The sequence below is a fragment of the Tiliqua scincoides genome, chromosome 8 (genome assembly GCF_035046505.1).
Source record: "Tiliqua scincoides isolate rTilSci1 chromosome 8, rTilSci1.hap2, whole genome shotgun sequence".
NCBI classification, from domain to species: Eukaryota; Metazoa; Chordata; class Lepidosauria; order Squamata; family Scincidae; genus Tiliqua; species Tiliqua scincoides.
The window spans coordinates 9,369,427-9,396,430 of NC_089828.1; the positions used below are offsets into that span (position 1 = coordinate 9,369,427).

The window sequence follows — 27,004 nt, forward strand, 5'->3', positions numbered from 1 at the left end:
AGGAACAAATCAGCTCATTCTTTCATATGACAGCCCTTCAGCTATTTTGAGATGGTTATCTTGCCAGTCTTAAATGTCTCTTCTCTGAACTAACATGCCCAACTCCTTCTTCAACCTGCCCTCACAGGAGATGGTCTCAGGCCTTCTCAGCCTTCTCTGGACCTGCTCCAGTTTGCCAGTTGCAAACTGCAGTGCCCAGGACTGAATGCAGCACAGAAATTGCCTTTCTCCAGACTGTTTCAAACTACCTCAGGGCTGCCCTTAGCCAGGGTTCCTTCACCCTTCTGGCAGTCTCCAGCCCCCTCATTGACACGCAAAAGGCTAGGCCTGGTCAGTGCGAAATGGAAGACCACCTGGGAGCCCCTCTCACATTTGCCACTTTAAATTCTCCTGTGGAAGAAAGGCAGGATGTAGAGGTGACAATTTTGCTAAGGCACCCTGACGAATTCAGCCATATCTCCCCCCCCCCCACTCAGCTTTTGATGCCAAGAGCTATCTCCACCACTGGCCACTAGAGGCTGCTGATCCCACAGTCTTCTAAAGGAGCAGGGCCTGCTGTGCCCTTGAGTAGGGCTGGATTGAATGTCACATTCCAAATCCATTGTTGTGCAGCTAACACAATTAGTTGTGATTACTACTGTGGCTATTATTTCATGTATACAAGTTAGGAGCACGGATTTTATTTTATTTCTTTTAGACCATTCTTTTATTTCTTTTAGACCCACCCAGCACAGCACAACAGGAAAGTGGAACAGAAAAGTCTTGACCCTCTTTTGGAGTGCCAACACAGAGGGGACACCCCTCTTCTCCAGCAGTCATGAATGCACAAGCCAGCCACTGCTACAGAGAAGGCCCTGACAAAATCATTGCCAGCCATATCCCCAAGGGTATTGCATCTGCAAGACAGCCTGCCTTGATGACCTCATTGGCCAGGCAGGTTCATACGGAGAGGGGTCAGCCTTGAGGCGAGTCTTGGTCATCAGCAGCCCCCTTTTTTGTGGTGCACTGGCTGCCTCAGAGCGCTCTCCCTCCAAGCCCCGAGACTGGCCGTCTTTCCCAGGGCTCCCTTTGAGGCAGTGGCACGGAGGATGAGGATGGATGCCCCAGGGAGGAGGTGGGGGGGCTTCCTGGGATGGCAGGCAGTGCTTCCGAGCACGTGTTGAGAGCCCAGGGTCATGGGAGATGAAGATGGTGCGGCCCCTCGCCTTTGCCAATGTCAGGATGGAGTTAACACACCCAGTTCAGAATGGAGCCCAAAAACAGGGGTGCGGTGGGTAGGCAGCTGCTGCCCCATGCCTGCCAGTCCAAGGCATGAGGAATTCTCATGTGGGAGTCAGTGGCCAAACAGGCCTCCAGGAAGGCCAAACACTGACCTCCACATTCACATCCTACAGAACTGTCCTGCAGTGTGTTTTTAGCTCTTGGCCGGCTGCCTACATTTTTCTGGGGTGATAGTGGCCCAACAACGCTGGCCCTTAAAGGGGTACCTCTCTCACCAGCCGGCAGTCTGGAATATGGCACAGAGCCAGGCCCACACAAGCAGCTTCCACCTTTGTTGCTAAAAGGGCTCTCTGGACAGGGTGGACGGGCAGCCAAGTGGCAAATGCAGTTCAGGGTCAACAAGCGCAAAGCGATGCACAGGAGGCAGAGAATCCGCGCTTTGTTCTGCACTGATGGAGTCGGGTCTGTCCTTAGCGAGAAATGGAGGGAGATCTTGGGGCCGTGGTGCGGAGCTCCTTGAAAACGACAACACAGCACGATGCCTGCTAAGGACTCCAATTCCTTACTGGGGGTCATTGGGGAAAGTGAATGCTGGTAAGTCAAGAGGAATCATCAGCTGTGGAGCCTGAAGGGCAGCCACTAGCTGACCTCACGAGGACCCCACTTTGGCCAAAGCCAGGCTCGAGTCCAGCTTTGGGGGGGGCACCCTGTCCCAGGCAAGTGTTCTCTGCAGGAAACAGAAGGGAGAGGGTGCTGGGTGGTGGAGCAGCATGCCTGGCCCTCCATCAGCCCACTTGGCCACTCAGGAGGAGGGCTGGGTGGTAGACCTGCCTCCTCATGAGGTGTCCCTTGGTCTGCAAGGGAGGGGTAAGCAGCAGCAGTGTCCCTGGTGTTCAGTGCGGCATCGGCCCAGCCAGGTCTCTAGAGCTGGCCTGTGGCCAACAAGGCCCCCTTCCCTCCCCTGAAGTGGTGACTGTGCTCGCTGACGCAGCCCCTTGACCCTGGCTGGTACACTTCAACCAGCTAGGGCTTTCCTCTCTGGCTCCCGTTGCCATGGCGAAGGAAGTGGCTGTCATTAATAAGTGGTTGCCCTGGCAACTGCTGGAGGGCGGCTGAGGGGAGCTGTCCTGCGAGGGGCCTCCCTCCACCCCCTCTCCTCCCTGGCAGCTGTGCCAGTGCCCAAGCCAGGACTTGGCCTTGCCCAGGGAGAAGGTGGTTTTGGGCCAAGGCTGGGCACAGTTCCTCCCCTGGCTGTACTGCCTCCTAGAAGTGGGGGGAGGCGGCTTGACCCATCAGGGGGTGCTGGGAAGTGAGCCTCACTGGACCACTGTGGAGAGCCTTTCATCTTTGGGCCTTCAGGCACCCTTCTCCTCCTAATCCCCTGCACTGTGCTAGTCCACAAGGAGCACCCTCTCTGGCATCTTGAGCCTGGCCCTACATGCATGGGGACCTAGAGAAAGCCCTGCTGGCTCAGCCCAGGGGGCTGCCTAGCTCAGCCTTCCACAGCAGAGGAAGGCAGCCCCTCTCCAGCCATGGCTTCCCTGCCAGCAACATTCAGAGGCAGGCTGCCCAGTGGCAGCATGGGACTCGGTGGGCCAGTCTCCCTTCACAAGCTTACCTGGTCCCTCTGACAGTCACCTGCAGAAATCCCCTCACCTGCTAGGCTCCACCTGACAGATTGGGGGCTTTCAAAGTCCTTGGACATCGTGCAAGACCTTCAGCAAGGGAAGGAGCTAGCGCCATGACAAAGCCTTGGCATGTATGCAGTGCTTCCCGCATTCTTGGCCAAGGTAAGGCAGGGACCAGGCAGTCTCAGCTGGTCACTTGGCAGCACCAGTTGTCTCCTTACTCTTAGCAGAGGGGCTCTGCTGCTGCTGATAAAAGCCCCATCTCGCCTCCCATGGACACTCTGAAGCCTGCAGACACAGGCTTGAAAGTAATCAGGTTGTAGTCGCCTCAAACAGCATCATTGGGAGAGAGGGTGGCAAACTTTGGGGTCTGAGAGTCACACTGGGGTATGGAAGCTTCACAGAGAACCAGACTGCAGCCTTGTTTCATGTTTTGATCTGCTAAAAAACCAGCAGCATTTTTCCCTCCACTGTATTTTGAACCTTCAGCTTTCAGTCTCCACTGCTCTGTTCTTTCCAAGCACTCACTTGGGAGAGGAGGAATTGAGGAGAGGAGGAGGAAGTCCTTCCCTGCTTTCTCTTTTGTGGGCAGCCACTACTCCCAGACAAGTTACTCGCTTGCTCATCCTCTGTCCCTGCACACACACCGCTTGGCAGGAGGAGGCCTTTCAGCAGAGGCTGGAGAGCCACCTGTGTGGGTGTTGTAGCAGCGGCCTGCCTGCATTGGCAGCGGAGTGATGGGGGTGGTGGCTCTTCCAACTCTAGGGGGCTCTGACAGTGCTCTTTTGGATAGGCCACAGAGCTGTCCCCAGAAGGGTGTGGGCAGGATGCTGCCTCAGGGGAACTCAACCAGTGTGCTCCCCCATTATTGCTTTATATGGGTGTGGGGCCCAGGGCGGCTGCCCCAGTTGCCCTACCCAAGGGCCAGCTCTGACAGGCAGCATTGGGGTGCAACTGCACACGTGCATACAAGTAGAAGGTGGATGGTTAGCGAGGGATGGGAGCAGACGGAGTCCTGGACTCCATCTGGACTGGGCTCTTGCAGACCAGATCCTGCCCAGCTTTGAGCTAGAAGAAGGCGTCTTGCTCACTGTGGGACACAGAAAAACAGGCAATTGTGTTAGGGAGGGAAAACCAGCAGGCCAACCATTGTGCTTGCAGCACTGCTGCTCCCTGCAAGCCGAGGGCCTCAGAACGTGGGTTCTCAGAAGTGGGGCCATGGCAGTTGTCCTGTCCCCACTGAAACACACCCCACAGCAGTAGCTCTTATCCTGGAAAGGGGTCTGGCCAAGGTGTCTGCAGCAGTTGGCTGATCGGCTATTTCTTCACACTAGCCACACACTCAGGGGCTGGGCAGTAGGTCTGGCAGGCCCAAAGCCTGAGTACAGAGCCAAAGATGCAGCTGTTTGCACCAAGTGCACAGGGGCAGGAACAGCAGGGGGGAGTTGATCTTCTGGGTTGGGGGGGCTTTCAGTGACTGCTCATCTAAGGTGGGGTGCACAGTCTGGAACAAGCAGGGGCTAACAAACCACAACAGTGGGGGCACGACTAGAGGCCCATGAGGCATAGCAGTCCAGCAACACCTGGGCCCCATGGGCAGGGAGAGCTCAAGATCCCAGGTGGCAACCAGGGACAGGACCTAACCAGAGCCCTCATGCTAGAGAGGGCAGGTGGGTCAGGATTGGCCACAGAGAGACCAAGTGGACTTCTGATGCACAAAGCCCATTCTCCTGGCAGACTTTCCCCATCGCAGGTTTATAAGAACGTAAGAAGCTCAATGTTGGATCAGGCCCAGGACCCAACTAGTCCACCTTCCTGTATCTTACAGTGGCCCACTAGATGCTCAGCACTCAAGACAACAAGAAGCCTGTGTTCTGTTGCCATTACCTTGTGTTTGACAACCACAGATGGGCTACCTCTAAAACTCAGAGGTTGCATTTCGTCTTCATGGCTTGTAACCAATGATGGACTTTTCCTCCACGATCTGTCCAAATCCTATTTTAATCTTAACCCCTTTTCTCATGATCTCGAGCATGGAATTGGCCTTCTTCACCACTGCTGCACGCTGGGTTGACTCTTTCATCGAGCTGTCCACCAGCACCTCAAGATCTCTCCTGAGTTGTCACAGGCAGCTCAGAACCCTTTATTAGGCTATATGCGAAGTTTTGATTCTTTGCCCCAATGCGCATTCTTTTTCTTTGTCTTCTTTAGCATTTGTCCCATGTGGTGGCGGGATCCGCTATTTTGGATCGGAGTCGCTGTTTCTCTCGGTTATGGGCTTGATCCAGGTGTAGGTGGGTGATTTTCATGTCGCCATGCAGCGGGTCAAGCCAGTGCTGCTTCGGTCGGCCCTTTGGTTGTTTGCCATTGATCTCCAACTGAAGGCCCTTCTGTGCCAGCATATCGCTGTCAGCACGCAGAACATGGCCATACCATTGAAGCTGGGCTTCTCTGTTTATGACTGGAATGATGCTGTACCGCTGCCGGATGTCATCATTGCAGACGTGATCAAAACGAGTGATGCCACTAATCCAATGCAGCATCTTTGTCTCCATGACACCAAGGCGACATTCAGCTTCTCTTGTCTCCAGCCAGCATTCAGCCCCGTAGATTGCGACCAGTCGAATGACCGTTGGGTAGATCTTTGACTTGAGACGGTTGCTGATCTTCTCATCGCAAAGGACACTGGTCATTGTGCGCCACTTTGTCCAGGCTGCATTTACTCGTGCAGTGGTCTCATGACTCAGGCTGCCATCAGCTGCAATCATCAAGCCATGGTATTGGAACATATCAGCACGTGGCAAGTCAATGCCATTTATGCAGATTGTCCTGAGCTCATTGGGGTCCATCGTCATGTATTCCATCTTCTTGATGTTGAGGCGGTGGCCAAGCAATGCAGGATGGTCATTCCCAGTTTGTACTTGCTGCTTGAGGTCCACCTGGTTGTCGGATGTGAGAAGAACATCATCTGCATAAAGAAGTGTCCATGCACCAGCTTTTGCAGAGCGTGGGTGACGACGTCCACCTCCATGACAAACAGCAGCAGAGTGAGTGCCGAGTCTTGGCAGACACTGACCGTGATGCAGAAGTCGTTCGACGTTCCAGCGGCAGCCTGCACGCAACTCTTTGGGCCCATTGAACAAGTTCTTCTGACACTCCTTGGCTACACAGCACATACCTTATGACATTGTGTGGCAATGTTTGCAGCAGTGCCTTCTCAAGGTCAATAAAGACAACGTGCAGTGGCTTTGGCTTCTCTCGGGGCTTCTTGAGCAGGAGACAGGCGGCGTGCATGGCATCTGTCGACGCACAGCCACTGACAAAGCCTGCTTGGCTGGTCCATCGTGAGTTGGATGATGTTGCAGATGCAGCAGTCGGTCAAGGACCCTCTTGAAGATTTTCATTGCATGAGAGGAGGTGGATTGGCTGGTAGTTTGCACACACAGCAGGGCTGCCTTTCTTCTTCCTTTCTTCTTCTTTTACCCCACTGTGCATTACTTTACACTTACACTGAAACACATCTGCCATTTTGTGCTCATTCTTTGGAGAGATCCTTCTGGAACTCTTCACAATCCCTTCTGGTCCTTATCACTCAGAAAAGTCTACTCTCACGCCCCAACTTGGCCACCTTGCTGCTTATCCCCGACTCCAGGTTGTTTATGAACAAGGGGAAAAGCACTGGTCCCAGGGCAGATCATTGGGGCACGTTGCTTCTCACCTCCCCACAAAAGTGCCCACTGACTCCCACGCTCTGCTTCCTGTGCTCCAATCCCCAAGAGGTCCTCCCCCTATTTCCTGGCTGTGAAGTTTCTTCAGGGACTACGCCTAAGGCCTTCCGAAAGTCCAGACTAGGTAGGAGAGCCATTATGGTGGACAGCCGCTGCAGCTCTACTCAGCAGGCAGAGTGGGCACCCTGGGGCGGGACAGGGCGGGGCACTGTTTGCCAGGGCTGGGAACTGCTGCAGCATTCCTTACAGCGGGGTGGGCGGGGCTGATCTGCCCGCCCAGGAGCCCCACTCAGTCCCGACCCTCCCCCGGGCACAGGCTGCCACCAGGCAGTGCCCCCTCGGGAGCCCCCTGCTTCCTTCGCGGCAGGGCAGCTGCGACCCCTCCTTCCTCCCGCTAGGAAGGGGCTGCGCGCACACATGCGCAGGGCGGGCAGGCAGCAGCCATCGGAGGAGTGGGCGTCTGCATTTGCCCGACCGGCGGGTGGCTGGCCGGCCCCGCCCGCGCGCGGCTTCGCAGTGGGCGACCACCCGGCCCCGGAGGGAGTCCGGGACCGGAGGCGGCCGCCCAAAGCGGAGGGCGCGGCAGAGGCCGGGGGAGGGGAGGGCCGGGCGTGGCCTTGGCAGGCTCCCCGCCCCGCGCCTGCCCTCTCTCGCAGGTCCGGACCTGTCGCTCCCCGGGGGGAAGGCGGAGGCGGGCGCGACGAGCCTGGCACCTGGCCCCGGTCCAGCGAGCGAAGGAGCGAGGAGCCCGCGGAGGCTCGGCAGCTGCGCCATGGGGCTCCGGACGCGGGCCCTCCAGTGGGCGGCGGCGCTGCTGCTGCTGCTGCTCGCGGCCGAGGGGACTGTCCCGCGCCTGAGTCTCCCTTACGGTGGGTGAGCGAAGTTCGCCGCGGCGGGTCTGGCCGTTGCTGCTGTCCGGGGGGAGGCGGCGGCCTGGTGGACGGAGGGGCCGAACAGCTGTGGAACCCCGGCCAGGCCACTATCCGCGGCTCCCCCTGGTGCCGCCGTCGGTGCGCGGCGAAGGGGCGTCCGAGCGCCTTCCCGGGTGTGCTCGAGTTAGGAGAGCGGACTCGGTACCGCCGGAGCCCAGCGCCTCGACGCGGTCACAGAGCCCACCAGTGGGTCCCTTCGAGGCCATCTAGTCCAGCCCGCGGCTTGTCCTCCCCGAGCATCTGCAGAAGGTGCCCGGCAGTCCTCTGCGTGCGGACAGCCGGCGGGGGAGAGGCCGCCACTTCCACGGCTGGTCGGTTCCATTGTCTGTCTTCCTCCGGCTGGAAGGGGCCGGGCACTCCCGATGCGGGGCTGTCTGGGGGGAACCGGTTGCCGGGGTGAGGTGGGGCGGGAAGCAGCCGTCGTGCCGCTGGCATCGCCTGAGGGAGGGGGCCGGAGCTCTCGGCGGCAGCGGCTCGCCTCGGCAGACGTGGCCCGCTGCTGCCGAGTCGCACCCGCGCAGAGTCCGCTGAGGCTGCGGAACGCGGCTCCCTCCCAGCAGCAGTGCCAGCCGGGCCGCGGGCAGCCCTGGTCGCCGCACCTCCGGAGGGGGATCGTGCAGCAGCCGGGAGCGGTGCCGGGGGCTTGGGAGCCGCACTCGGTGCGGGGCGGGAGGGGACGCGATGCAGCCACAGCTCATGCGGGGGGGGAGAGACGCTGCCGCTCGCCCCCGGAGCCCAGCTCGGGCAGCTGGCGGAGGGCAGCGTCCCGGGGCCGGCAGTCGGCGCTCCTGGTGTGCTGCTGCTTGCTCTGAGGCCCCGCAGCCGCCCCCCTCTCTCGGCAAGGCTGCCTGAAAGCGGCGCCGGCAGCAGTGAGCCGAAGAGGAGGCTGCAGGGCCCTCTGCGACCTGTAGGGGGCAGCAGAAAGACCCGCCCTCTCCCGGGAAGCGGCCACCTGCTGCGTGGGTCCCGGGCCCATCTAGCCCAGTCTTGTTGCTGACCTGGAGCGCTTGGGGCAAAGGGGTGCGCTACCGCGGAGCGGCCACCAGGGAGCGCCTTCCGCCAGCTCGCGTCGTCTGCCAAGGGAGGGAGCGGGGTTCTTGCAGACCCTCTGCTGCCAGCCTGGCAAGCTGAATCTTCACGTAGCGCAGCCTTTGGACAGTCCGCAGGGAAGAGGCAGGAAAAGTCAGGCACAAGGCACCTGGGGGCTGCGGCTTGGGAGGCCAGCCAGTGCGCCCCCCAGAGGTCTCTTTCTGTTTAGGGGTCCCAGTCCAGGGGCTTTGTGCCCTGGACAACAAGTGTGCTCTCCTTCAAGGCTGCAGCAGCAAGTGACTGGGATGGTGTTGGGACTGGGATCCACCTGGCCAGGCAGCATCTCAATCTGCAACATGGCCTCAGAGGCAGAGGAGCTGGTCCAGGGCTGACTTTTGTCCCAGTTCCCTCCCACCACCACCACCACTGCAGCCGGAGAGGGGACTGAGATTCCCCCCTTGCAGCACCCACAACAATGCTGTAGGGGTTCCTGGGAGAGATGCCTCCCAGAATCTGTCCTGCAACTGCCTGGGTGGCCTCTTGTGGAGAGTGGGAGGGAGGTGCATACCATGGAGTGCATGAGGAGGAACTGGGTTACAGCATCCTCTGTGCCAAGCCTGGAGCTGGCCTGGCTGGCTCCAGGCCCCACTGTGAACGCTTGTCCTTTCACAAGCTGGAGGGGGGCATTCCTTTCGCATTGATGGAACCATCTGGAAGGGGTGTGGGGAGCTTGTCCCGCCCCAATACTCCTCCTCCTTGAACAACAGGCAAGAATGGTAGCTGTGGGCCCCAGGTCTGCCTGGGTCCTGGTTTCACATGACCACAGCTTAGGGGGAGCCCTAGAGGCTGAGCTGGACCTTCTACTGTCTTGGGACTAGCCAGTGCAAGAGGCTGGAATGCAGCTCCCCAGTGCCCCTTAAGAGGGGGGATAAGTGGTGCATTTATCTTTGCGAAACTGGGTACTGTACCTCCTGAATGCCTGCAGCTTCCCCCCACCTGAGGATATGTTTTAGTGCAGGACCTTCTTCTCAGAAGTGGTTTTGGATCTCTTTGTTTTGCTTCCGAGCACAGCTCTTTCTTTTCTGTGCCTGGTCCCTTTGTCTTCCACGGGCCTCTCTGTGCTTGGAAAGCTGCCTGCCTGAGAGTCACAAGTGAAGAGCTCTCTGTGCAGCGCCACCCGCCTGGAATCCTCCCGGGGATCAGGCTGTGCAATGGCAGTGAGAGCCAGGAGGGATTGCCCTGGTGTGTCCCGTCCCCCTATGAGGAACCCGAGGGAAGCAGGACACACAGGACATGGGCGCAAGGATAGCAGCTGGGAGGCCTGTGTAAGGGACGGGGAACCTGTTTTTTCGGGCTATAAGACAGCCCTGGTGGTGGTGGCAACTTGGCCCACTGGGGGCATGTTCAAGCCCTCCTTCTTTGCCCTGATGTCACTGATGTCATGGAGAGCATAGAAGTTTTCCCCATCCTGTGCCAAGGGAGGGCACCAGGATGCAAGTCTCTTGTTGTCTGGTGTGCTCCCTGGGCATTTGGTGGGCAGCTGTGAGATACAGGAAGCTAGACTAGATGGGCCTATGGCCTGATTCAGTGGGTCTGCTCTTATGTTCTTATGGGCACCCAGAAATTCTTCTGCTCTATCTGGTCCTTTCTGCTCCTTCTATACCCGGGTTCACAGCTACAAGTGCCCAGGGACGCCTTGTTTCTGTCCTGGAGCTGCAGTAGCAGACCTCCCCAGCCTTGCACCCCGGGGGGGGCGCTAAGGTCCACGATGTCGCACCCCCATGGGACTCTTGGAGTTCTTGCTTGACTTCAGGACGCATCAGAGAAGCCTCCTGAAGCTTCCCTGACACTTTAAACTGTGCTTCTGGCAAACTGGAAGGACAGTCTCTGACCACCTCAGGAGTTTCAGGGGTACTTCTGCATGGTCCTAAAGGCACATGAGGCTCCACATCCAGGACATTTGTCCTATTCATTTAATGGCAGGTCCACTACTGTGGAGCTGAAGCCTCCTGCCGCCCACCCTGCCAGTCCCCTGCCAGTGGCTCCTCAGTGGTGAGGGGAAAAGCATTCTGTTCATTCTCAGAGGCACAACATTGTTACTGCACATATTTTGGGGCTCAGGATTGGACGAGCGATTCTGGTGCTGAGTCCTGACCTGGGATGTCCTTGGGTGCGGCAAGGGGGTGGGTGTGACTGACCTTGATCATGTTTGTTGATCTCTGCTAGAAAACGTGGGACTTGCCTTGACCCTGCCTGGTTCTTGGCTGGGAAGAAAATTGCTCAGCCCAGTGACAAGACGGCTAGTCACTCTTGTGCACCTGTCTGACTCAGCTGGGGGTGATTTCCGGAGGCTGACTCATCAATGCCAGCAGGCAGGCCCCTTGGGGTGTGCCTGGGGGAGGGGCCAACTGATCCCTCACAGTGCCACTGCTATTTCCTCTCCCACAGCTTGCCTTTCACCTATTACCGGGGGTGACCTGTGGAGGGGGAGGAGGAGGCAGGACTTGGCACAGGGGCGTTCCCAGAAGGGTGCCTAGTGGCCTCTGGGGCTTCCTTGGGGCCTGGTTGGGAGAAGGCTCTGCATGCCCGGCTGTGCTGCTCGCCTTCCTCCACAAGGACCATTTGCATTGGCCATGTGCACTGGCCACCTGCTGTTCTGCTCCTGAGCTACCGCAGTGCACAGCCTGCCAAGCAAGCCCTGGGACCTGAGCCTGGGGCCCATCTCTTGTTGCCTATGCATCCAACCACAGCCCAAGAGTTGTGAATGGCGACGCTTCTCAATGGCCCTCGCCTAGGTGCTCAGCCGGCCCAGAGGCTTTCCTTCTGGGTGCCATTTGCCTAAGGATGCCATTGGCCCTGCTTGTGCAAAATGCTTCTGCAGTGACCCACCCTTAGCTCTTGTGTTGCTCTTCCAGGGTGGGAGGGAGGGAGCAGCAGGCAAGTATGGCCCTCCTCTTGGCCAGGGGATTCCTAAGCCTGATTTGGAACCACCAGGAGAGATCCCTTCCCTCTGCCAGGTGCGTGGGGGAGCTGCCTGTGCTCTGCCTCCAGCTCCCTCTCTCAGCTTTCAGACCATCCCGTTCAGCCGGTTGCCCTGGGATCTTTGACTTTGGAAGGGGCTTTGCTGAGTCCTGCCTGCTGACCCTGCCTACTTAGAAGAGCGTCTGCTGCCCTTGGCTGGACCCAGACCAACTTTGGGATATGCTGCCGGGGGAGGGGCAGGGATTTGGCCCAGCCTGCACCTCTGATGTGGTAGTTCTGTAGGAAAACTGCTGGCTTCTGTCCTGGAGGGGATTCTAGTGTGTGTCTCTCTGCTGAGAGAGGAGCAGGGGGAACTTGTCAGGCCAAGTGCCTGCCTCCTCTTCAGGCTGACCTGTGGCTTTCTGGCTGGTCCGCTCTCTCCCTGTCTCGGTGCTCCCTAGCTACAATGTGGGGGTGACCACATTTGCCCACCTTGCAGTGTGGTTGTAAGGACAACATCAAGGCAGACTGTACACACCTGGAAAGCATCACACCAAGGCCTGGTTTTCTCAGAGAACTGCCCTGCCTGGGACTTGCCTGCTGGCTCCTCACTACTCACATGCCTTCTGCAGGAGCAGGGCTGCCTGGCAGCTGGTTGCACGTGTGCACTGCTGTGATGCCTCCACAGAGGCAAGAGAGGTGGCCTGTTCCTAGCAGGGCAGACTGGCCAGCTGGTCATGACTCCTGGGCACAGGAATGCCCAGAGCCAGCAGGGAGACGGGGCCTCTCTTTGCCTGTGAAGCCAGACTTGCTTTGACCCCGAGCAGGTACCCCACCTGGCAGGAGAGGGGCTGTGCCCTGGTTAAAGGGCTGACTGAACATTCTTGTTGTAAGCAGACTAGGTGAAGGAGGGATCTCTTGTTGGGAGGTCTGCAAGCAGGCAGGCAGGGTTGGGTCTGGCTCTAGCCGGCCCACCTATCTGGCTTAATTGAGGACCCTGCAACAACTATTGTCAGTTGCTCTTCAGCCCCAGACACACATTGGAAAAGGTGCAAAAGAGAGTGACTACAATGATTACTGGGCTGCGGCACCTTCCTTATGAGGAAATGCTAAGGCGTTTGGGCCTCTTCAGCCTAGAAAAGAGATGCCTGAGGAGGGACATGATTGAGACATACAAAATTATGCACGGGAAGGATAGAGTGGATAGAGGCATGCTCTTTTCCCTCTCACACAACACCTGAACCAGGGGACATCCACTAAAATTGAGTGTTGGGAGAGTTAGGACAGACAAAAGAAAATATTTCTTTACTCAGCATGTAGTTGGTCTGTGGAACCCCTTGCTACAGGATGTGGTGATGGCCTTTAAAAGGGAATTGGACAAATTTCTGGAGGAAAAATCCGTCTCGGGTTACAAGCCATTTGTATGTGCAACCTCCTGATTTTAGAAATGGTTGTCAGAATGCCAGATGCAAGGGAGGGCACCAGGCTGCAGGTCTCTTGTTGTCTTGTGTGCTCCCTGGGGCACTTGGTGGGCTGCTGTGAGATGCAGAAAGCTGGACTAGATGGCCCTATGGCCTGATCCAGCAGGGCTGGTCTTATATTCTTATTTGGGGCAGGGGTGGGATGAGGACGACGACTTGAGAGTTGCCAGAGAATCAGTTGCCCACAGAACAACATGGTTCTCTTGATTGGTGGATCTTCCTTTTTCTTGTTCCTGTCACTTTACCTGGAGTGAAAAGACAGTTCCCTGCCCCAAGTGTCTTACAGTTTAGCAATTGACACAAGGGAGACCACAAAGGGGAGGAAGGGGATGGAGGCAGCAAGAACAGGCAGGGGAAGTGGGTGCTAGTCTTTTGCTTGCAGAAACATAATTACAACAGGGACAGAGGATGAGGCCACAGTGCTAGAGAAAAACAGGTGGATCTGAAGTTGGGATTTGGAGGGTGTTCTGGGAGGCAGAACCAAGTGTGAAGGGTGGCAAGGAGGACCGAAAGAGACCAACCTTCCTGAAGAAGAAGGTCCCAGGGTCTTACTCACAATGGGCTCTGCCTGATGGAGGGGGGAGGTGCTTCACCAAGGAGTTGCCTCTTCCCTTTCTGGAAAACACTCTTTCCTGCAGACTGGGCCCAATGGGCTCATCAGCCACCCTGGAGCCAAAGGTAGCTGCCCAAGCCCAGTCTCCTATCTTCCTCGGGGACAGCAGCCCATCCTGCAAATGGTGCGCTGGAATCGCCTCTTGCTTTTGAGCCCCCCCCCTTGCAGTAAAAGCAGCCCTTGCTTGCCCCCTCACCATGCCTACCCACATGGGGAACCACCTCTTGTTTGGCTTGTAACTTGGGGGGGGCAGCTCAACTCCAAAGCGGCAGCTGGGGGAGGCTGCAGGGTTGACTCTTGGCTATGACCAGGGGGGCTGTGTGGGGCTGCCCCAGGGTTCTTGGGGCAGGGGGCAGCTAAGTAGCTATCAGTGTCTTCTGATGCAGGCTTGAGAGCCAGCTGCCCTGGCTGGCACTAACCTGGCCACCCAGGAGGAATCGGTGTTGAGAGAGCCTCCAGGAAGCAGCAGCAGGCTGGAACCAGTCCTGTCCCGGCGGTCGAGCACAGACTTGCTCGAACAAGATGAACAGGCCTCTGCAGTGGGGCTGGCTCAGGAGAAGAGGCAGGCCAGCCGAGGGCTTTTGAGTCAGGCTCCCCAGCGCAGAGGCAGTGCCCACGCTCTGCAGGCCGCACCCAGGCAAGGAGGGGGTCCCAGCCGTGCTCTGCTCCAGCACTCGCCTCAAAAAGACCTGCCTGCCTTCCCAACTGCCAGAGGTCCTGGGGCAGGCCTAGCCCGAGTGCCAATCCCAGGCAGTGTTTGGAGCAGGGCCCTGACTGGAGTTGGGGGGCCCTCGGCCCTGTGTAGCAGAGGCACAGCAGATTCCTCAGGCAAGAGCCCCCCTGAAGGCAACGCTGGGCCCCGAGACCTGGGCTTCCCCCCACATTTATACACATGCGCACGCTTGTGCTGTGTCTTGCAAAGGAAAGGGGAGACAGGCTGGGTTACAGCCAGGGCTGGATGTGGTTGAATGTTGGCCCCCTGGAGAACAGCTGTGGGAGGAAGGAGTCACAGGGGCCCTCGTGAGAGGGGACTGTCCAGGGACTGGGATGCTATCAGCAGAGTATTGGGGGGGGGCACTGAGCGTGGTCTGGGGCCAGGTTCACTCGCTGGAGGCAGAGGCAGTCTGCAGTGGGGGTGGTCCCTCCTTCCTTGGTCCCTTCTTTAGTGGTGCCAGAGCCACCTGCTCACATTGCCTGCTGGGCACAGAGAGTGCTTGGAGCTGGCAGCCTGGGCTGGTCCCTGTGTTGGTGTGGGGCTGCGTGGGATCTTGAAGCACCAGCAGGCACTCATGGCCCCCTCTCTTCTCGCCCCCAGGCTCCCCTCACAGGCTGCTGAACCACTTTGAGACACCAGCCGTTAACAACTACACCACCCTGGTGCTGAACCCAGAGGGCAGTGTCTTGTATGCAGGAGCCCGCGAGATGCTCCTGGCCCTCCAGACCAGTGCCTTCTTCCCTGGACCACAGCACCGACTGGTAAGTGCAGGGCAGCCTTCCCCTTCCCCAGGCCAGGCAAGGAGGGCACTGCTGGTTCTTCCCCCCACCCCCCAGCATGCTCATGTAATTGTGCAGTGAGGCCTTCTGCAGGCTGGAACCAGCCTGGGCAGCCTGTATGGGAGGGAGGAGCCTGTCCCTGGGCAGTGGGAGGCAGTGCTCCTCCACTCCTGGGAGGTCCCCAGCCTGGGGGAGAGCCATAGCCAGGAGGGTCCCTGCCCCCATTTCATTGCACAAATGCCTGAGGCCAAATGCTGTACAGAAGCTGTCAGCCTTAAGAATCAGCCTCAGTGCTCCTTCCCCCCTTCTTTGTCCTTTGAGTGGGGAGAGCAGCTGACCAATGCTGCTCCATGCCTAGAGCATGTAGAAGCCAAAGGGGGGGCCTGGGTAGAAATCAGGAACCACAGAGGGGGGCTCCCGCTTTCCCCTCCCCCCCCCCCACAGCTGCTGAAGCTGGAAAAACAAGGGACAGCCCCATGTTTTGTGCCTCTCCAGCGCTGCTTCTCTTGGCACAGACGTTGGGCTTGGCGTGGCAGTGTTTATGTCATCTCCTATGCAGCTGTGGTGTGTCTGGGTGGCACAGGTGGGGGGAGAGGAGGGGGCAAGGGGCACCAGTGTTTATGGCAGCTCCTATATGGCCCTGGCACTGAGTGTGGTGAAGATGGGGGAGAGGAGGAGGCAGGGGGCACCAGTAGGCAGCCAAAGGAGCAGAGGGGGTTTGCATGTCGGGGAGGCAGGCGCATGTCACTTTGGCTGCGGGCCTGCTGTGCGTGGCTGGAATGCCATGTTGGGAGCTCTTCCTCCAGGGATGCCCTGTGGCAGGCAGAGGGGGCCGCTTAAGGAGCAGGTCCCCAGAAAATGCCACCTTCTACTCCACAGCTGCCATGGGGTGCTGAGCAGGCCAAGAAGGACCAATGTGCCTTCAAGGGCAAGGACCTCCAGGTGAGTGCCCCCCCCTGCACAACTCCCTGGGAAACTCTTCGGGGGGGTGAGGGGGAGTCATTTCCCAGGGAGTGCTACTGGCTCATTGCCAAGAGGGCTTCTCCCACCCCTCCAGGTGGGCCGGGGTGGCTCTGCTAGGGCAGGAGGTGGCAGCAAAGGCACTACGGGTGGGGCATTTTTGCAGCAATCGGCAGAACTGAACTTGCCTCACATTCCTTGCAGAGAGACTGTCACAACTACATCAAGATCCTGTTGCTGCTGAACGATACCCACCTGTATACCTGCGGGACCAGCGCCTTCAGCCCCACCTGTGCTTACATTGTGAGGAATGGGAAGAGAGGGGCCTGCTGCCAGCCACACCTGGGCTCTGTGGGGTGGAGCCCCTCGCTTGGCAACCTGCCCCCCAGCACAGGACTTGCCGTCCTCAGACTTCTGGCGGCCTAGTCCAGTCAGTGCTGAGCACCTTGCATTGGCTCTGGCCCCCACCCTAGAGAAGCCCAAGCGTGAGCTGGCCATGGCAGTGGCCACAGCAGCAGCTCTCTCCACTGGAAGGCGCCCTGTGCCGCCCACAGGCTGAAGTGGGTTTGGCAGGCGTGCCCAGAAAGCGCAGGGCGCTCTCTGTGGTCAGGTTGGGCTGGCAGTGGTCCTTGTGATGTGGTTTGGGGACAGGAGAGCTGTCAGTCTGCTTTAGGGCCTGCACACCCCTGCTTAGCCCCTGGCCTCATCTCCGGTAAGGGCTGGAAGAGACCACAGCATGGGCCTCCAATTTGTGTTCCATGCCAGAACCTGTGAGGGCCTAACAAAGGGCAGGGTTTCTGAGCATGTGCAAAGTATGGGAAACCCTGAGCATGGGAACCCACGGCCAGCTTTGGCCTAGGAAGGAGGGCTCCCAGGTGCACTAGCTTCTTCATAGCCCCCTCTCCCTGCAGGAGCTTCCAGACTTCCGCCTCAAGCAAGATGCATCGGGGAAACCAATACTGGAGGACGGGAAAGGTCGCTGCCCCTTTGATCCCGAATACAAGTCCACAGCCATCCTAGTTGGTAAGGCCCCCCACACGGAGATCCGAAGACCTGGCCATGCTGAGGGCTGTGGGGTAGGAGGGAGGAAAGGGCTGAGGCCCAGGGCAGCTCCCCTGCATCCTGGGCCCTGGTTCCAGCAGCCCTGACAGGAGTTCTCTCTGGCAGACGGCGAGCTGTACACAGGGACAGTGAGCAACTTCCAGGGCAATGAGCCAACCATCTCCCGAAGCCATGGAAGGCGCCCGGCCATCAAGACAGAGAACTCCCTCAACTGGCTGCAGGGTATGTGTGCGTGGGGGGCTGGCACTGTTGCTGCCTGGGTAGCATGCAGTGGAAGAAGCCCCAGAGGAGCAGTGGGATACCCTTGGCTGGGTTGGCAGCCTCTTGCCCCAGCAGAGGACGGAGACCCAGAGCCGTTCCTGAGAGCGGGGGTTGCGCTGCCTTTCCCACCCAAAATGTACCATCGCCTTTGTGCCAAGTATTTGGGGTGACTGCAGAGGTCTCCCTCACACCTGCCCTGGGGGACCCTCTTTTCCAAGGGAAGGGGGCCATCCCTGGCCTGAGCAGGCTGCAGCCACTGGACTGGGAAAGGCACCCTGTGCCTGCAAGAGAGGGTAGGAGGGTTGGGCTGAGTGGCCAGAGAAGGGGGTGGGAGCTTGGAGGCTCCATTGGACACCTGCGCCTGTTGCAGCTGCAGAGTTGCTGCGGAAGAGGAGGGGGGGCCTTTGCAGCTGTTCCTCACGGCTCCTGGTGCACGAGAGCGTCAGGAGGAGCACAACCACAGGCTTTCTGGTCCCAGAATGTGCTCAGCTGGGCGAGTGGAATGGGAGACCTTGTCCTTTTCCTGGGTGGGGCCCCTTTTGTTGGTGCCCAAGTCATGGAAGGGGCTGCTTTTGACCGGGTCTCTGTCCTTGCTGTGCCCCAGATCCTTCCTTCGTGGGTTCAGCCTATCTGCGTGAGAGTCTCCCACCTAGCAGTCCCCAGGGGGACGACGACAAGGTCTATTTCTTCTTCAGTGAGAGTGGCAAGGAATTTGACTTTTTTGAGGACACCATTGTCTCACGCATTGCACGAGTGTGCAAGGTAAGTGAGGATGTATGTGATGGGGAGGGAGGGGGACGGGTGCGGTTGCTCCAAACTTGGCCTGGGCAGCATGCAGTGGAAGAAGCCCCAGAGGAGCAGTGGGATGCCTGCTGGCTGGGCTGGCACCCCCTTCTCTGGGCCTGTAGCACCCTCTTGTGCCCCATGGTTGTGGTGTAGTTCTCTGTGGCAGCTGGGGTTTCCCAACTGACCTGAAACTTGGAAGGACAGTCCAAATGCCACCTGCATATTTCAAGTAGGGAAACTGTCCCTTTCCAGAGATCACCACGACCCAGTTTTTACACCTTGTGTGGAAAAACAAACCAATAGGGACTGAGCTCCTCCAAACACCCTCTAAGAAATGCCCTGCCCTTGGCAAATGGGCTACTGCCCCATCCAGCCAGCTGCCCAAGGGCCTCTGGCATTCCCCCAAGTCAGTGCTGGCAGTCTTGCTTGTGTGGTGGTCAGGCAGAGACCAGCAGCTGTTGTCTGAAACCCAGTGCACTGTCCCCATCAAGTCACTGTGGGTCCCTCTAGCCAGGACTGGCAAGCAAGGCCACCCCTGGAGTCTTGGGCAGAGGTGCCACATGTGGAATTCAGGGGGCTGTTCCCAGGGTGTTCTCTGTCTAAGGCAGCCTCTTTTGCTGGTGCCCCTTGTTGCTGGTGGCTGAGGCAGGCTCCCACTGAGAGGGCCAAGCACCTTGCCCTCAGCCCAGCCCCCACCTCGCAGGCTACACTGGCATGGAGCCATACCACAAACCCCTCACTTGGCTGTCCCTGCCTTCAGCCTGATCCAAGCCCCACAGCCACAGAAGTGTGACCGGCATACTATGACACATAGTGCCATATTTCAACAGAAAGTCGTTCACAAAGCGGTTTGCGTAGCTGCAGAAGTGGTTCCCTGCTCCCAGCCTAAAAGACAGAAGTCCCCCCTGCTTCTGATGACCTGACTTTCCCAGCCCAATCCTTGGGGGTGCTCTGGCCTGTTGCCTTCTTGCCCCAGAGTTGGGCTGGTGCACCTTAGCCAGCATGGTCACTCTTGGTCATCTCCCTTTCCTGTCTCTTCCTCCTCCTCCCAACCAGGGTGATATGGGAGGAGAGCGCGTGCTCCAGCGCAGGTGGACGACCTTCCTGAAGGCCCAACTGCTGTGCTCACGCCCGGAGGATGGGTTCCCCTTCAATGTACTGCAGGATGTGTTTGTGCTAACCCCAGGCGAGCACTGGCCAGACACCCTCTTTTACGGCGTCTTCACCTCTCAGTGGTGAGCTTCCCAGAGTGGCCGCTACACTCCTAGAGAACCCCCTTGCAGACGGGGAGGGGGGGAGGACTGTGAAGCAGGACCTCCTGGGCAGGAGGTGTGCCAGGATAGCATCCATCTTATGGGTGCTTCATGGGGGCTGTTCTTAATGCCTGCTGCAGACACCTGAATTCCCCCCTCCCTCTCTGATCCCTCTCCCCAGGGACCGGACAGACACCAGAGGGGCAGCGGTCTGTGCCTTCTCCATGGCTGAGGTGAAGGAGACCTTCAATGGGCTCTACAAGGAAGTCAACCGGGAGACGCAGCAGTGGTACACGGACACCCAGCCCGTGCCAGAGCCCCGCCCTGGAACAGTATGTTGGTTGTGGGGCACTTGGCTTGGGGGGGAGGGGGCTTGTCCAAGCACACCTGCTCTAGAACTAGAAATACCCCTATTGTCAAAACATGTGGTTTCTGTGTGCAGCTGAACTGGGGGCCAACATGGGTGGGCTGGTCGGTCTCTTTCCCACTTTCCTCTTCTGCACCTCACCCTCTCCTGCGGTTGGTACCTTTCCTCCCAGGTGCCGTGGAGGTAGGCCAGGCTGAGAGAGCAGAACTGGAAAAGGGAAAAGTGCACAAGGGAGCAACCAAAATGATGACTGGGCTGAGGCACCTCCCTTCCAAGGAAAGGCTACAGTGTTTGGGTTCTTTGATGTAGAAAGCAGGCACTTGACAAGAGACATGACTGAGACCTAAAATTTTTCATGGGATGGATAGAGCGATAGAAGGACGTTCTTTTCCCTCACACAACACCAGCTCCAGGGAACATCCACTCAGATTAAGTGGTAGGAGACAAAAGGAGATATTTCCTTACCCAGTGTGAAATTTAATATATGGAACACCTTACAACAGGGTGTGGTGATGGCATCTGAACAAGATGCCTTTAGAAGGAGACTGGACAGGAAAAGTCTATCACAGATGACATGATGACTGTATGCAATCTCTGGGATTTAGAGGTAGCCCATTTCTGAATGCAGGGGTGTGGCAACAGGATGCAGGTATATTGTTCTCCCAGAGGCGTCTGGTGGGCCACTGTGAGCTGCTGGAAGCTGGGCTAGATGGATCTTTGGCCTGATCCATTGGACCTCTCCTTATGTTCTTATCTGGCCCCAGGTCACCCAGGGAGTGCTGCGGCTGGGCAGGTGTTCCTGGGTCTTCTTGAGCCTGGTCTGGCTCTCTAACCACTCCAGTACACTGCTCCCCAGTGTGACAGTGGCTGGGTTCTTCCCTCTGCCTGAGACCCTGGAGAGCCAGTGGTGAGTGATGAAGGCCCAGAGAGACTAGACCAGCTTGTGTCAAGGCTGGTCCTCCATTCTGCTCCCTCCCCAGTGCATCACCAGCCACACACGCCAGCTGAAGATCACGTCCTCGCTCCAGATGCCGGATCGGGTGCTCAACTACCTCAAGGACCACTTCCTGATGAACAGTGCAGTGCGGAGCCAGCCGCTCCTCTGGCAGGACCGCTATCGCTACCAGCAGATCAGTGTGCAGCGGGTCCGGGGCCTGTACCGCACCTATGACGTGCTGTTCTTGGGCACAGGTGGGAGAGGGATAAGGATCCCCTGGCAAGAGTCCTGGGGGCCGGGCTGTGGGTGCGCTGCCAGCGAGCTGTCTCTGGGAGGGCAGCTGGTAGGCAGGCTGGTGCAAGGGCAGCCTTGTAGGCCCCCTTTGGGATGCTGAATGTTCCGTGGTATGGGATTCTCGGTCTGGATCAGACTCCAAGACGGAGTGCAGACTGAATTAAAAATGAAAGTGGAGGGGGGGGGGTTTGGGGTCAGCATCTGGGGAGATGACATGTCCTGGCTGGAGGGAAGGCCCTGACCGATGGCCAACCTGTGCAGGAAGGGAGCCTGTGCATCTCTCATTCAGACCAGCAGGAAATCCAGTCTGGCCAAGAAAGGTCCTTGAGCTCCCTCAGGGCCACTGGGGACGAATCCTTGGTGGCCAGGATGTGGGTGTGCTGGCCCAAGGGAGAGAGCAGGTTCTCACGCTGGCTCCCCCCTGTGCTTGTCAGGTGATGGCTGGCTGCACAAGGCTGTGGTCGCAGGACGCCAGGCCTGGATAATCGAGGAGATCCAACTCTTCCCTGCTAGGCAACCTGTCCTCAAGCTGCTGCTGGACCAGACCCAGGCAAGGCAGAGGCGGGGGTGGGGAGCTCCAGAGTGGGGCAGACCACCCACTCGCATGCCATTGGGATGCCACTGGCCATTGGGAGCCATTGGGAGCCATCGCATGCCACTGGCCATCGGGAGCCTGTCAGCAGGCTTCAATCCTGAGGCCTCCGGCAAAAGCTGCCCCCACCACAGTTGCTTTGGCGCCCCCAGGAGCAGAGCTCAAGTTGGGCCCCTCCGGCTGCCTAAGATGCTGGGCCCTTAGCCAGGTGCTCAGCAAGGGCTTCCCACCTGTTGCTGCTGGAGAGTGGACTGGTGCTCATGAGTGGCAGGGCTGAGCAGGTGCCCAAGGGCTTGCTGATGCCAGCCCATAGGGGCCCCCCCAAAGGCTCTGGGCACAACCTGGAATGGCTGGTGACAGAATGTAGGCACTGTTGGGAGGGGAGGACCAGCTCAGCCCCCTGCTTCCTCCCTTGCAGGGCCGCCTTTATGCTGCCTCCTACTCCATGCTGGTGCAGGTGCCAATCGCCAACTGCAGCATGTACCAGAGCTGTGGGGAATGTATCCTGTCCCGGGACCCTTACTGTGCCTGGAGTGGAGGGGCCTGCCAGCCGTCAAGCTTGTACCACCTGCAGCCCCCTGCAACGTACGTGCTTGTGCTTGGGTGATGGGGGGGGGCTCCCTGCCCCAGCTTCTTCTCCTGTCCTGTGCCGGGGGGGGGGGGGGAGAGGCTGCTGAGCCTTTTCAGCCAAGGGCCTATCCTGTCCCTTTGCCCTGCAAGCCCCTCTCTTATCCCTCTTGCCCTGCCAGGCCCTGGCTCCAGGATGTTGAAGGTGCCAATGCTGCTGAACTCTGTCTGATGCGCAAGATGGAGCCTGGTCACTCAACAGGTAAAGGGCATTTTGAGTGCTCTGCAACAGAGGGGGATGGCACTGGGCTGGAGGCATGTTCTGATGGGTCAATGGGAGGATGGCTCAGCGCTCTGGCCTCAGAGCAGGGCTGCAATGGTGCACATTCCCTCCTGCAGGCGAAGACCCCCCATGCCAGCAGGTGGTGCTGCACTCCAGCAGTGTGAAGTCCCTCCCCTGCCCACCACTTTCCAACCTGGCATCCTGGCTGTGGTGGCACAATGGAGGCCCCCTCAACTCGTCCTTCCTGGTGCTGCCCGAGGGAGAGCTGGTGCTGGTGGGCACCCCTGAGCAAGCGGGGCACTACGAGTGCTGGGCACAGGAGGGTGACTTCCGCCAGCGGATGGCCAGCTACTGTGTGCGGGTGGAGCAGACCCTGCACACCTGGCTCATGCCAGCATGGGACCCCTCGGAGACTGTCGTGGGTGCCTCCCGGAGCACCTCTGTGGCAGCCAGTGGCGGCAGAACAGCCCTGCTGGACAGCAAGACCTACTGGACTGAGTTCCTGGTGACCTGCCTGCTCTTTGGCCTGACGCTGGTCCTGCTGACTCTCTTCCTCCTGCACCGACATCACCGGGCCATGAAAGCCTTCCTCAAGCAGGGCCGGTGCTCCCGCTCCCCTCCCAGGAAGCGGCGGAAGCCGGGGCGGCCTGTGGAGGGCCTACCCCTCAACGGCACTGGTGTGCCCAGCGCACTGCCGGACCACAAGGGCTACCAGGCACTGAACGACAGTCACGTGGCAAGCACCCCACTGCGTGATGCCCCTGGTGGTGCAGCCTTCCTGGAGCCAGACGGGCGGCCCCCAGGCGTCTGTGCAAGCTTTGTAGAGGTGTCAGCTCCTTCTCAGCGGCCTCGTGTGCGCCTTGGCTCTGAAATCCGGGACTCTGTTGTCTGAGGTGGTCACTGTGCTGCCAAGCGCTTCCACCTGAGAGGGGGGAGCCTACTGGTACCTTCCCTGCCCAGAACTGACTTGCAGCACAGGAATGACCGGTGGGGCCCTGGCTCTGCATAGGGGCTTCTCTGCTGTTGGACTCCACAGAGTACAGTGGCAGGACCTTCAGCTGCTGCAAGGAACCAGCGGCAGACTTGGCTGCCCCCTCTGGGCTGCCCTTTTGACCGAGGAGCCTCAAGGAGCTGACCTGCATAGAGCAGGAGAAAGCGCGGGCCCTACGCAGGCCCTGCCAAAGTGGCTGAGCTCTGTGCTGCCTCCTGCTGGCCACAGCCTGACCTGCTTCCACTGAGAGTGTCCTCTGTGGCCACGCTGGCGGTGACTGCTGGCCCAGCTGCTCTGCCCTCTCATGGACTCCCTGTTCTGCAGGGCCAAGCGTGTCAAACATGACTGGACGCCTGCCGGGGCACTCTTTCATCTGCGTGTGTGAAACTGCGGCTAAGAGCAAGGGGTGTGTGTTTGTGTGTGTATGTGTACAAAGGGGGAAGTCACTGGTGGTGGCAGGAGTCCTGATCTTCCCTGCACTGTGGTGAAACGTCTTGACTGTGACTTTGTCTCCCGCAGGGAGTTGCCTCCTGTCAGGGACAGCTGGGAGGCGTGTCTTGCAATGGTAGCGGCTCCCATCCTTCACAAGTGTACTTGTACAAGATGTGGTGTGTTTTTACATCAAGTTGATGTGTCTCCTTCAACCGGGGCCTGACACCTGTTCGAGGGGCCCTGAAGGAGCTGCCAGCACCCTCCCTCCCTGTTCAGACCACCTTACCCAGCTGAGCTCACCCTCTCTTTTTGGACCTCTAAAAAACTAGTGTCATAGTGAAAGTCCTGCTGACAGGCCCAAATGCAACATCATGGTTAGTGCACTTGAAGGGGGGCTCCTGGCACGGGTGCTGCTTCTCTGTGGCCCTGAGCCATGGTGATACCCCTGCTCTCCTCCGGGAAACCCTGCCTAAGAGGGATGCTGGACCGAGAATGGCTGCTCTGCATTTCTGAAGGAGAAAAGTTTGCCTACCCCTGGTGCCAGCTCACCCCCCTTTCTGCTTCTCTGTGGATCCCTCTCACTTGGCACTGCTGCCACTGGCTGGCAACAGTGGGCCTTGTCAGGACTGCAGGCAGATGAGGGCCGTTCCCAGCATTATCTAGCGACAGGCCCAGGTGAAGCAGAGTGCCCCTGGGAAAGGCCTGCTCCTCCTCCCACCTCCAAAGCCAGACCCGCGCAGGAGGTGGCAGCAGCAGCCACTGCCCCAGGTCTCGTCTAGGCCCAGAGGTAGCAAGAAGGTGCTTTAATTTGCCTGGAGGTGCTCTGGAGCTCGGGGCGACAATGCAGCAGCCACCAAACTATTTAGGGAAATCAAGACCACAGTAGCAGGCCTCTCCAGAGGGGCAAAGGGACAGCCAGAACGCAGACATGATTTGGTGGCAACAGGCACTGCATGATGGGACAAAGTAAAAAACCCCAATCAGCATGTACAACTTCACTTGGAGTCTGAGCTGCTGGTGACTAGCCAGGAACAGACTCTAGTGGACCACAGCACAGGGCACCTCTGGACCAAGCCTGGCAGCAGCGAGGGCAACACATTCCACTCTGGGTGGCAGTAGGAAAAGCATTCAGTATGAGGTCGGTAATGTCCCATGTAAGCCAAAGCTGCAGCCACCACTGCCGCACTGTGCTCCTGTCTGTCTTGACCTCAAGGAAGGACTGGACAGAGCTGGTGCAGAAGAGTACAGACAAAATGATCCAAGGGGCCCCTACCTTGCAAGGACAGGCTACGGGGGTGGGGCTGGCTTCTACGCTTGGGAAATGAAATGATGTGTGATGCCTATAAAGGGAGTTCCTCTCCCATCCCTGGAGCCAGGTTGGCCGAAATGGATCTGACACGGACCAAAGAAGGACATTCTGCAAACAGCACTGCACCAGTCTGTGCCTTCACTGGCAGCAGAGGGGATGAAGGCTACAAGCGGGATAGGTTTCAAATGGGGCTAGGCTGGGCCAGGGAGTGTTTATGCATCAGGATGGCTCTGCGCTACCTCATGCAGGGGAGCCACGGAGGGGAGAGGTGCCATTTCCTCATGCTGGGGGCCTGCCCCACTGTTTAATTTTTCCCGGAACCTGTCTGTTTGCACCAAGCTTGATGACCGGGGAGGGGGGGCGGCACAACAAAAATGGCAGCACCTGGATGCTGGATTCCATCCCCTGGAGGAAAGCCAACAGGAGCCAAGTGGCATCTGGTTCAGGACTCTACAGCCCTTTGGAATGAGGGCAGAGAGATCTGAAAACAGTGAGATAACATACAAATTAGGAGTGGAAGCATGACTGCCTTTCCAGCAGAATGAGAGGCTATGGGGAAAAAGGTGCAAACAAGCAGCCCTTCTTGGGGGGACCCTGTATAGAAGTCCTTTTAGGCAAATGTCTGAAGTCTGAGCAAAGATGGGAGAACTGGAATGTTTGGTGGTTAGGGAAAACATTGAGATAGTGGGTATAACAGAAACCTGGTGGAATGCAGTTAATCAGTAGGATACCACAATTCCAGGCTAGAAATTCTACAGGAGGGCCAGGGAGGGGTTTTTTGGAGGTGGGGTGGCCACCTATGTCAAAGAAGGGATAGAATCCAGCAGAGTAGAAATTGAAGGGAGGTCTGACTCCATCGCAGTGGGTTAACCCCATCACTGTAGGTTAAATTACCAGGCCCAAGGAGCGATGTAATGCTGGGGGCACTCTGTCATCCTCTGGACCAAAAACCTGACCTTGAAGTGAGGAAACAAATAAGGGAGGCATCAAAGAGAGACAGGGTTGTAATCATGGGGGACTTCAATTATCCTCATATCAACCGGGTCAATTTGTGCTCTGGTCATGAAAGAGAGACTGGATTTCTTGACATGCTAAATGACTGCGCTTTAGTCATGGAGCCCACCAGAGGACAGGTGACTCTGGATTTAATATTGCGTGGTACTCAGCACCTGGTTAGAAATGTAAATATTACTGAGTCATTAGGGAACTGTGACCATGCTGCAGTCTTTTGCCATGCATGTCTGGGGAAAAGTGCCAAGCAAATCTGACACAAAAACCCTTGACTTCCAAAAAGAAGACTTCCCTCAAATGAGGAGAGTAGTCAGAAATGTGTTGAAGAGTTCAATTCCTCCAGAGTGCATGGACGCTATTTTAAAACAACTGTAATACAGGCCCAGCAGAAGTGTATACCGCAAAGGAAGAAGGGCTCGACTAAGTCCAAGGAGGGTGCCAGCATGGCTAACAAGCAAAGTCAGAGAGTTTGTAAAGGGCAAGGAAGCTTCCTTCCTTAAATGACAGTCTTGCCCTAATGAGGAGAATAAAAAAGAACGCAAGCTCTGGCTACAGAAATGTGTTATGGGAGGCCAAGAAAGACTTTGAAGGGAGTGTGGCCAGCAACATTAAGGAGAATAATAAAAGCTTATTCAAATATGTTAGAAGTGGGAGCCTGCCAGAGAAGTGGTTGGCCCCCTGGATGGTGAGGGAGGGAAAGGGGAAATCAAAGAAGACTTGGAATTCAAAGGCTTGGAGACTGTAGAGAAATTTGCATTGTCCAAATGGTCCCTCTTGACTATAATTAAGAACAGAAGAAGAGCTCTACTGGA

General features: G+C 57.9%; 1 protein-coding gene and 1 pseudogene across 1 annotated transcript; one reads left to right on the forward strand and one right to left on the reverse strand.

Annotated features, from left to right (window-relative positions):
* Positions 1-2,945: 2,945 nt before the first annotated feature.
* Positions 2,946-6,718, reverse strand: LOC136659211 (uncharacterized; annotated as a pseudogene).
* A 371-nt stretch (positions 6,719-7,089) lies between these two features.
* SEMA4B (semaphorin 4B) lies at positions 7,090-23,525 on the forward strand. Its single transcript, XM_066636049.1, has 14 exons — positions 7,090-7,446; positions 14,909-15,069; positions 15,967-16,029; positions 16,252-16,350; positions 16,959-17,070; positions 17,215-17,331; positions 17,975-18,132; positions 19,213-19,391; positions 19,591-19,741; positions 20,757-20,967; positions 21,442-21,557; positions 22,018-22,184; positions 22,349-22,428; positions 22,566-23,525. Exons 1-14 carry the CDS (start codon positions 7,350-7,352, stop codon positions 23,339-23,341), a joined length of 2,487 nt encoding a protein of 828 aa, XP_066492146.1. The 5' UTR covers positions 7,090-7,349; the 3' UTR covers positions 23,342-23,525.
* The last annotated feature ends 3,479 nt before the right edge of the window (positions 23,526-27,004 follow it).

Excerpts from the sequence above, each read along its gene's own strand:
- SEMA4B (XM_066636049.1), top strand. The coding sequence starts at position 7,350 with ATGGGGCTCCGGACGCGGGCCCTCCAGTGGGCGGCGGCGCTGCTGCTG. Across the intron at positions 15,070-15,966 it reads CTGGACCACAGCACCGACTG|CTGCCATGGGGTGCTGAGCA; the intron begins GTAAGTGCAGGG and ends TCTACTCCACAG. Across the intron at positions 18,133-19,212 it reads GCATTGCACGAGTGTGCAAG|GGTGATATGGGAGGAGAGCG; the intron begins GTAAGTGAGGAT and ends CCTCCCAACCAG.